Here is a 10897-nt window from a genome sequence, read left to right on the forward strand (position 1 = left end):
TTCTCTTGGATTTTCTACATCGTCAATTGTGTATTGTCTATAATTAATGATAGTGTATTTCTTCTTTTCCAATTCTTTTGCCTTTTCTTTTCCATACTGCACAGTACAGTGTTGAATAGGAATGTTCCAGTTTCAAAAGGAAAGTTATCAACATTTCACTATTAAATAAAATGTATCCTTTTTTCAGGTTATGGAAGTTCACTTCTATTGGGAGTTTGCTAAGAGTTTTTATTACAATTAGATATTGAATTTTATCAGATTCTTTTTCTTCATGTATTATGAGAGTCATTTTTTTTTTCCTTTTAAACTGTTAATGTGTTATGGATTACATTATTGTTTTTCTAATGTTAAACCAACCTGAAATTCTTGGTATAAATCCAATTTGGTCATGATAGATTATGAAAATATTGCTAAATTTAGTTTCTAATATTTTGTTGAAGATTTTGTATCAGTATTCACAAGATACTGATATATTAGGTTTTACTATCAAATTTATACTGATCTCATAATAAGAGTTAGGGAGTCTAGGTTTTTTTTCCCCATTCTTGGGAGATGTTTGTGTGAAATTGCAGTATTTCTTCTTTAAATGTTTGGTTGAACTTATTGAAGCATTGAGGACTGGAGTTTAGGAAGGAGTTTTCAAATAGGTGATTCATTTTTTTTTGTTATAGGATGATTCAGATTTTCTGGTTCATCTTTTGTCTGTTTGGTAAGTTATGGTGTTTTTCTAAGAACTTGTCCATTACAACTACATTTATAAAGATTTACCATTAACTATTTATGGTATCCACGTTAACTTTTTGATGTCCTTAGGATATGCAGCAGTGCCCCCCTTCTCATCCTGATTTATTAGTTATTTGTCCCTTCTTTGTTTTTTTCCCTTGAATTGTCTTAACAGAGGTGTGTCAGTTTTATGAATCTTTTCAAAGAACCGACTTTGGGCTTTGTCTGATATGCTTACTACTTCATTAAATCTTGCTCTTTTACTTCTTTCTCCAGGTTTCCCTTGCTGTTCTTTTTCCAAATTCTTTAGATCGGTTCTGTTTAGTAGAAATATAACGGGAGCCATATATGTAATTTTAAAATTTTCTAGTAGCTATATTGAAAATCAAAGAGAACAGGTGAAAATAATTTTAATAACATTTAACCTACTAGATAAAAAATATTATCATTACAATGTGTAATCCATAAAAAATTAGTGAGTTTTTCTTCATACTGTGCTCTCAAAAGCCAGTGTCTAGTTTTCATTTTACAGCACTTCTCATTCAGACCAGCCACATTTCAGGTGCTTTATTTTCCCACGTGGCTAGTGGCTGTTGTGTTGAACAGCACACCTGTAGATGAATATTTAACTCATTTCTTTCATCTTTTCTAAAGTTGGCATTTAGGGCTGTACATTTTGTCTTGAGTATCCCTTTCACCGCATCTCATATGTCGATAAAAGTATTTTGCCATTATTGAGTTCAGAATATTCTATTTCCATTATTTTCTTTGACTTAGGGAGTTAATAGAAATGTGTATTTCTTATTTGTGAGTTTCTCTGGATATCTTTTTATTATTAATTTCAAGCATAATTACCTTATATCCAGAGAACATGCTCTGATTTTAGCCCCACAGGCCAGTATACAGTAAAAAAATTTTTTAAAGATTTTATTTATTTATTTGACAGAGAGAGAGAGAGAGCACAAGTAGGCAGACAGGCAGGCAGAGGGAGAGGGAGAAGCAGGCTCCAAGGGAGCCTGATGCGGGGCTCGATCCCAGGACCCTGGGATCCTGACCTGAGCTGAAGGCAGATGCTCAACTGACCGAGCCACCCAGGCGCCCCTACAGTCAAATTTTTTAAACATTTATATGTGCTTCAAATGAGTATGTATTCTGTGGTAGTTGGGTGTGATGTTCTATATATAACGATTTGGTCAAATTTTAAATCCTGACATTTAAATGATTACTGACTTCTTTTTTCTGTTTGGTCTGCTTGTTTGTCAGTTACTAAGAGAGTAGGTTAGTTTCCTTTGTGTTTAGTTTTACATTATTTTTCTTTGTAGTCTGATTTTTGCTTTGTGTCTTTGAAGTCCTGCTGTTAAGTGCATATACATTAGATTTTTTTGTCTTCTTGGTAAATTGAATGTTTTATTATGAAGTGTGACCCCTCCATATCTTCAATAATGATCAGGTCAATGTTTGCCTGATAGATAAATCACTTTCAATTTCTCTGTATCTTTATATTTTAGATATTTCTTATAAATAGCAGAAAGACAGATGGGTTTTCTTTATTTTTATCCAGTCTAAAAATATTTTATCTTTCAACTGGAACATTTAATCCATTAACATTTACTGTGATTACTATTATTTGTGTAGCAGTCTTCCATTTTATGTGTTTCATTTGGCTCATACGTGCTTTTCAACATCTGTAAAGATTCTTTATCATTATACTTGTTTTCCCTCTGTGCCAGTTTGGCTCTGTTATACTCTGTTTCCATTTAGTTATTTTCAGAATTATATCATTCATCCTTATCGAAGTTCAGTGTTAATGAATCTGCACTCGGCCCTGCTTGAGCTCCATTTACTGCTTTCTCAACTTTGGTTATTGTTGCCATACTTTAATTTTATTTACTTCTTAAACCCACATGATACTGTTTTTACAGTGGTCATTAAGATGTATCTTCATATTTACTTTTTTCTGGCTTACATTGTTTGATGTATCTCAGACCTTCCATCTTGGGATCATTTTCCTTTCATCTGAAGTGTATCTTTAGAAATTCTTTTAATATTAGTCAACTGGTGGTACATTCTTGCCTTTGTTTCTCTGAAAATATTTTTATTTTGCCTTTATTCTTTTGTATGTATGAGAACATTTTATTCTTTTGTATGTGTGAGGATATTAAGTTCCACTCTCCAAGCAGATTTCAATTAATACAATACAGTATAATCAACTACAGTCACCATATTATACATTAGATCCTCAGACTTTATTCATCTTAAAAGTGGAAGTTTGCACCCTTTTATCAACCTCTCCCTATTTCTCCCGTCCTCCAGCCTCTGGCAGCCACTTTTTTCCTTGCTATTTCTATTTCAACTTTTATTTTATTTTATTTTTATTTATTTTTAATTCCGCATGTAAGTGATACTGGGCAGTATTTGTCTTTCTCTGATTTTGCCTTTGTTCTTGAAGGATATTTTTATTGAGTGTAGAAGTCTGGGTTGGTAGTCATTTCAGCACATATAACATATTATACAATTTTCATTTCTGTTGTTGGTATAAAAGAAACTGCTAATCCATTCTTTTTTTGAAGTTAACTGTTTTTATTCTGGCTGCTTTTAAGATTTTCTCGTTTGTCTTTGGGGTTTTCCATAGTTTCATAGTAATATATCTTGGTATGAGTTACTTTTTTATTTATCTTGCTTGGGATTTGTTGAGCTTTTTACGATGCCTTTAATCAGTTCGAATTAAAATAATTCTTACTAACAAACGTAGAACTGAGAAATTTGTCTTCTCTCCTCATTCTCTTTGTGACTTTGTCTTTTTATTCCTTCACTGTCATTTTAGGCGTGTTTTGGGGGAGAGCTGTATATATGTTATTTCACATCTTCTTACTTTCATACTGCCTGCATTTTTGTAAAAGTTCCATCCACCTTCATCTGAATAGCTGTTTCCTCAAGAGTAAGAAATGTGCTTTCTTCCTCAGCTAGGATAATAAATAATTTTGCTTTTCTTCTTGCTTTTTCTATGGGAGGAGAGATTAGGATGAAAACAACTTGATTTGTTACATTTGTAGCAGTCCGGGATGTGCGTCTAAGTTAATTTCTACTTATGTGCATTTGTTCTGCCACATTTACTAAATTACGATTCTTTTCCATATCTTGTATTATTTCTGGCTTGCTGTATAGCAAATTCTTATTGCTGGTTTGAATCAATTTCTGGAATAATTCTGTTATTTTTCAGTGCAATAACCTATGGTATTGATAATGAGCACTTGTGATATGTAAAAGTGACTTTGTTTTATTAATTTCTCTTGAATGCTAATAAAATTAGCCTCTAATGTACCTCTTTATTGCAGACATTACCTATTTCAGAAGGGTTAGCAAGTAGGGAGGAAAACCTTGGAGCAATCCCTGACACGTTTTATACACTCTTATCCTGACTAACACACTATTATACTCTGATAGGCAAAATGAAAGCTGTTTTAGCCCTGGAAGAAAAGGGAAGGGAAGGCTGGAGAGAAAGGAGGAGCAGTTAGAAGATGCAAAAGCCAGGGAGAGGCCTTAGAGATCACCTGGTGAGGCAGGGTCCCAGCCTGGCTGTGCATGCGAATCCCCCAAGGAGCTTTCTTTTCTTTCTTTTTTTTTTTAAAGATTTTATTTTTTTTATATTTTTTAAAGATTTTATTTATTTATTTGAGAGAGAATGAGAGAGAGAGAGAGCATGAGAGGGGGGAGGGTCAGAGGGAGAAGCAGACTCCCTGCTGAGCAAGGAGCCCAATGCGGGACTTGATCCTGGGACTCCAGGATCATGACCTGAGCCGAAGGCAGACGCTTAACGACTGAACCACCCAGGCACCCTTTTTTTAAGATTTTATTTATTCATTTGAGACACAGAGATACGGGGCGGGGAGAGGGAGAGCATGAGCAGGAGAGAGGCAGAGGGAGAGGGAGAAGCAGGCTTCCCGCAGAGCAGGGAGCCCGATGTGGGGCTGGATCCCAGGACCCTGGGATCATGACCTGAGCCGAAGGCAGACGCTTAACCATCTGAACCACCCAGGCGCCCCTCCCCAAGGAGCTTTCATCTGTGTGTCTGTGAAGCTCTCCCGAGGTGATTCTGTGGTGGGCAGCCAGTTTGGAGAACACTTGATTTTTGTTAACTTTCCTTTCTCCGCCAGGCTGTTACAGAAGGTAAGCTGAGTCCGGAGATGCTAATTGCGACTCACACGGCTGGGTTGGAGCCTCGTACACTGACCTGAGCGTAGGCTGTGAATTCCACAGACCTAGGTTCCATTCCTAGGGCTCTGGCTGTGCAGCTTCCTGTACTGTTGACTAGTGGTTACAGTACTAGTCCTGGTTGTACTACTCACTAACGGGTGACCTTGGCCAGGTGATATAATTTGCCTAAGGCTTGTTTTCCTCATTTGTAAAATGGGGATAATGATGGTCCCTATTTTGTGGAGTCGATATATAGATTAAATGAAAATATGTATGAAATGCTTAAAACAGTGCCAGATACTCAATGAATGGTAGTGTGGGTTGTTACTAGTTAGAACAAGAACCCGTCTTTGCAGCGTATTGAATTGCCTCATCTCTTTTGCAGAAACTTCTTATTTAGGATTAAGTCCTAGTCTCTTTTTCCCTGTGATGATGAAATATACCAACAGGTGTTTACTCTCTTCTAAAGTTGTGTTTAGGAGGTTTACTCTATGTAATTTGCAAGAGTTTGCTGTGTCTTAAAATCTGATGGTTAGATTTTGCCAGCTAATGATTGCTGTAGAAAAGTCTGTTTTACAGACACAAAAAATGCTCCTAAAAATCATGGCTTGCTTGTTTTGTTATTTGGCTCATACAGCTGTGTCTTCTGTGTGCTCCAAATGCCATGACTTGAGTGGTAGATAAGCATTTTCTCTTTCAAACAGTCTTATTATCATCAAGGACTAGGCCAACAATCTACACTTAACATCATAGTCGTAACCAACACAGATTTAAATTGTAATCTGTAATTGAGATTTTGCTCAAGTTGCAGAACGAATAGAATGTCAGAACTGGAGAGGACCATAAATATGATCTCAAAAGTAATTCATAGAAGAGCTGTTTGGAAGTATTATGGAAGGGATACACACGACCCTGTTATTTTAGTTTGAAACAATTGTCAGGATTTTTTTCTTTTTTAAAAAAATATTTTTTCTAATAAAAGCAATATATGTTCATAGTTAAGACTTCCGATAGTGTAGAAGGATGTGAAAGGAAACAGGACCTCTGCCCTCCCATTGTTACTCAACAAGGGGGCAGGGGTTCTTTTGGGTATCAATCTAAAATATTTTGCTGGCTCTGGCTTTGGGGCCATGCTGTAGAATCTTTTAGAGGGGGTGAGGAGGAGCAGAGGGAGATGGAGAGAGAGAATCTTTTTTTTTTTTATGTTATGGTAATCACCATACATTACATCATTAGTTTTTGATGGGCAAGAGAGAATTTTTTTTTTTTTTTTAAAGATTTTATTTATTTATTTGAGAGAGAGAGAATGAGAGAGAGCACATGAGAGGGGGGAGGGTCAGAGGGAGAAGCAGACTCCCTGCCGAGTAGGGAGCCCGATGCAGGACTTGATCCAGGGACTCCAGGATCATGACCTGAGCCGAAGGCAGTCGCTTAACCAACTGAGCCACCCAGGCGCCCTGGCAAGAGAGAATCTTAAGCAGTCTCCATGCTCAGCATGGAGCCTAACATGGGGCTCGATCTCATGACATTGAGATCATGACCTGAACCTAAATCAAGAGCTGGACTCCTAACTGAGCCATCCAGGCACCCCCCATGCTGTAGAATCTTAAGAATAATGAGAAAAGTATCGACAGATTGAATTCTTTTTAAGTTAGAATTCATTGAATGAATGGGGCAGGAGAAGAAATAGCAATTACCTGGGTAGGAACTGACCAGACAAGAATGAAAGTATTTGGCTTTTCCACAAGTGTTACATACAGCACATTTTACTGCTTATAAAATAGTCTAGAATGTAGAAGCCATCAGAGCTCCTGAGTCGGCATAGTATTTTGAGTCTTCCAGTATCTTTTCCAGGCTCTACCATCTCATTCATTCCATATGTAAGTATAGTAAGCATGGTGATCATTTTTCCAAATTCACAAGGCTGAGAGGTCACAAAGGAGATAGTGGGGGCTGAGTACAGCCGACCCTGACACTAATAACCTACAGCTTAAAAACGTGCAAGAGGGAGAAAAGGCAAGAGGACTGACATTCTGAGAGGCAGACATAGTCCTTCACTTGGTTTGAGGGTAGGTGGAAGAAGAATATAAAAATCAGTGGTTCACTATAAGGACCCTAAACCAAATCCATAAGTATTTATTTACAACATTTTTATTTCTGTGAAATAACAGTTCATAAGGCTGAATGAGGCTTTATTGTATGTGTAATATCAGTAAATTTCAAAATCCCAATCAAAATTATTTTATTTTTGATTTTCAGTTCCACTTACTTACATGATAATTTCGAGAGACGTAATGCTGATAGCTGCTGTTTTTTACATCAGATACCGAACTCTTCCAACACCGGTGAGTCTGTTTAAAAAAAATCCTTTTATTATTACTTACAACTTAAGGCAAAAAAAAAAACTCCAAAAACCCACTGCGTTGTATCCTGAGTTCCACTTTATGGGAGTAATTTATGGCCATTATTTTTTGATCCTTTTTTCAAGAATTTTTTAAAACCACACATAAGTGTGTCCTCTTGCTATTTGAATCACCCACAATGGTAGTTGTTCAGTGAAAACATGAATGATCAATTTTAAAAAGGCATGTATATGAGTCAAACCTTTTTAGTTGATAGCACAAAAAACCCAGACCAACTCCGCCCTGTCCCTAGCAGCAAACGGTCAGGAGTGTTTGTGTAACCAAGCCCCTTTGCTGCTTGATTTAGCCCCTACCATGGATTGTCTGGAACTAGTTTTTAAAATCACAGTTGTATGAACACAGAATGGTTTGTTTGCATATTTATTCATTGCTGTATAGATACTTGAGCACATAGGCATAGCATAATAACCTTATCCTTTGGTTCTGGATCCAGTGAAAATAGGACCTTACTCATTTCATTTTTTTAGCCTATGAAAAAAAATAGCAATAAGGGAGATTTATTGAGTTTATTTAGAGAACAGATGTCGTCAGGCAGACTTTAGGATAGTTACTGTGTTCGAGTTTTCTAGGGATTGAGATCTATAAATTAAAAAAAAATCTGCTTTCAGTAACCTGTGTATGATTTATAAGGAATATAGACACTGCTCATTTAGGGTAATAAAAGAAGATGCAGATAAAGGGCTTGTCTAGCATGGAGCCAGGCATGTGATGTAAATATTCAGTAACTCTTACCTACATATAATAACAAAATGATTGTTTTAAACTTGAATGATAAATTGAATAAACTTTATCTTTTTGTCCTCTGCCAGCGAACCCTTTCTAAGTATTTCAATCCTTGCTATGCCACTGCTAGGTTCAAACCAACCTTCATCAGCAAGGTAAGAGACACGCACATCCTTTCAAGTTATTCCCTGGTAAATGTTTATTATAATGAATATAAACCTCAGTCTACAGCCGCTGAAAATGAGACCTATTTCAGTGCACTGACTGTAGGAGATAGAGTGAGGTCATTAACCCAGTTCTTTTGTCCTTTGAGCTTTTTGGGTCTTTAGTATACGCATTGTGTTTTGCATTGGTGGTCTGAGCATTTAAGTTGCCGAATGAGGTGTTAGGGTCACCGTTTGGGAAGGGGAAGGGGGTGGAAATGGAATCGCGTCTTGGTTGAGCTACAGAGAAATTAGGGAGGTTCCTTTGTAGTTTCATTACCCTCCTTCCTGTGGTGAAAACACCGTAAAATCGGGCCCTTCGTTTTCACCATTGATTATTACATGGAAAGGATAGGAAAAAGTTGTACTTACTAATAAACAGCTGCTATGCTTCGTTATGCGTCCTGTTTTCCCGAGCCGCTTGCAGCACAGTAACTGTGCCAGCCTTTGCAGACAGAGAACACACCATTAATGACTCTCAGGGCGTTTCTGTTTTCCTAGTAGCCTTGGTCAGTTCGTTCTAATCATCCTTTTGTCCTGTCCCTTGTGACAGAAGTTTAACAGGTTAGGGACACAGATCATCTTTGGGACAGAGGGGTTGTTACTGTTATACCTAAAACTCCCTGGGGTGGACTTTTACCTACATTTATGGGGTTTTGTTTTTTGTTTTTTTAGATTCAAGTGACTTACATTTGTATCAGGTACAGCAGTTAGAGTGTAGCACTGCTTAGAAAGGGACTCAGGTGCAAGAAGTTCTCCAGACAATTTTTTTATTTAATTTTTTAAGATGAAGTGGAATCCTTGTCTGTTGGTTGCAGAATGGACGGTAGAACAGAGATGCTTCTTGCACATTTCCCACGGCTTCATCCTTCACACCCTCTTCCCCAGCACGCTTCTCAGGATGAGTAGGCAGTCTCCAGCGCATTTTTGGTTCTGTTTTCATCCTTCTCTCCTCTATGCTGTCTTGTAGGGTAGGGGAACATACTTATTTCCTCCAGAGCCTCTTCTCATGGAGATGAATGCATTTCAATTTTCTGACCTCCTAGGGTTTGACATTTGGGCAAATGAAGGAGAGCACTGGATGAAGTGCTGGGGAGTCTGGGTTCTGGGTTCCATCCTGTAACCTGCTATGACTGCAGGCAAGTCACTTAGCTCATTACATTTTCACCGGTGAAGTGGTAGCTTTATTATTTCCATATCCACAGGGCTATTTTAACAGACAACTGAAAAAAGGCCAAGAACATGGCAACATTATTGAATTGCTCTGGAAATTCAAGGTAGTAGTATTTTCTGACAGATGCCCTTATCCTCACTGTAAAGGGCACCTGTGCAGACAAATGAGCCAGTTAGTAAAGTTGCCCCTTGAGTGTGAATGCCAGCTTCTTTGGCAAGGATATTACGACACCAAGCACGCCAAGGGTACGTCATGTTACAGCATGATGGGCTGTGCCTTTGTCTCTTGAGCTTGAAGCAGGATCTCCTTGGCACTGTTTATTCATGACTTTTTTTTTTTTGTTTTAGGTAAACACAGCAGTCCAGTTAATCTTGGTGGCAGCTTCTTTGGCAGCTCCGGTTTTCAATTATGCTGACAGCATTTATCTTCAGATACTGTGGTAAGCTAAATGTAGAATTACTCTCTGAGAATGTCAACAAAATGGCTTATTGTGACAGTCTTAGAATTACTTCGTTCTTACCATGTTTATGGAGCACCAACCGAGTAAAGTTGGGGGCTATATTTTATGACTGATACTATTCTGAAGTTTACTATCATGCATGGGATATAGAAATTACAGGAGTTTTCATGCAAGTTAAAAGGGATGAGAGATATAGATAAAGTATTGGGGTTTTGGAGGAGGGAAGGATACTTGATTCCAGGAAGGGAGAAGAAGGAAAGCCTCAGAAAGGAAGTGGCATTTGAGCAAGAGGCCTAGTGGGTTTAGACAGGGAGAGACTGGGGGAGGTTACTGGGGGTGAGGACGGACTCTGAGCAAGGTCAGGTATAGGAGAGTGGGTAGGGGAAAGTGCATCCAGCCTAGTGGCGCAGGGGCATAGTGGGAGGGAAACTTGGAGAAAAGAGTTTTTTATTTTATTATCCTTACTTATAGCTTTGAAATGTATCACCGTGAAAATATGTCGAATACAATCTGTCAGAGTCCAGATGTGCCACACTGAACTTGAAGCACTGTATTTTAGTACACTTTAACTCTAATTAAAGCCTTGCTTGATGCAGTCTGAGCCAGAGTCAGTTAAGCTAAAGAAGCTTTAAAGATGGTACACACGCTAAACCTTTTATTTTCTAAAATATATGTGTACATTTTGTCTTATTCATCCTACATCTTTTGATAGAGGACCGATGCCTTTTTTTTTGAGTATCGGTCTGTGGGAGTTTTTCTTGACTAAACTACATCCATAATACAACCTCTCTCTGATGTTTTTATTTTCTGTTTCTGTTTCTTTAAAGTGATATAGGAACTTAAGACATTTACATAGCAATCTAAGTATAGAAACTTTCTAGATTTTTACCATTTTTCTCCAACCTTTCAACAGTCATATTGCCTACTTTGACAGTAGTTTTTAGCAACTCACCTTGTTATAAAGTATTTCCAAAGTATCCCACTTAGTTCTCAAATA

General features: G+C 37.6%; 1 protein-coding gene across 1 annotated transcript; it reads left to right on the forward strand.

Annotated features, from left to right (window-relative positions):
• The first annotated feature begins 39 nt into the window (after nt 1-39).
• On the forward strand, nt 40-10891 carry LOC102733362 (cardiolipin synthase (CMP-forming)). Its single transcript, XM_081811092.1, has 4 exons — nt 40-709; nt 7177-7262; nt 8150-8218; nt 9788-10891. The coding sequence occupies exons 1-4, from the start codon at nt 673-675 to the stop codon at nt 9881-9883; spliced, it is 288 nt and encodes a 95-aa protein (XP_081667218.1). The 5' UTR covers nt 40-672; the 3' UTR covers nt 9884-10891.
• Nucleotides 10892-10897: the final 6 nt, after the last annotated feature.

The sequence above is a fragment of the Leptonychotes weddellii genome, unplaced genomic scaffold, assembly GCF_054177405.1.
Source record: "Leptonychotes weddellii isolate Sample4059 unplaced genomic scaffold, ASM5417740v2 HiC_scaffold_5506, whole genome shotgun sequence".
NCBI lineage: Eukaryota > Metazoa > Chordata > Mammalia > Carnivora > Phocidae > Leptonychotes > Leptonychotes weddellii.

Excerpts from the sequence above, each read along its gene's own strand:
- LOC102733362 (XM_081811092.1), top strand. The coding sequence starts at position 673 with ATGATTCAGATTTTCTGGTTCATCTTTTGTCTGTTTG. Across the intron at positions 710-7,176 it reads GTTCATCTTTTGTCTGTTTG|TTCCACTTACTTACATGATA; the intron begins GTAAGTTATGGT and ends TTTGATTTTCAG. Across the intron at positions 7,263-8,149 it reads ACCGAACTCTTCCAACACCG|CGAACCCTTTCTAAGTATTT; the intron begins GTGAGTCTGTTT and ends GTCCTCTGCCAG.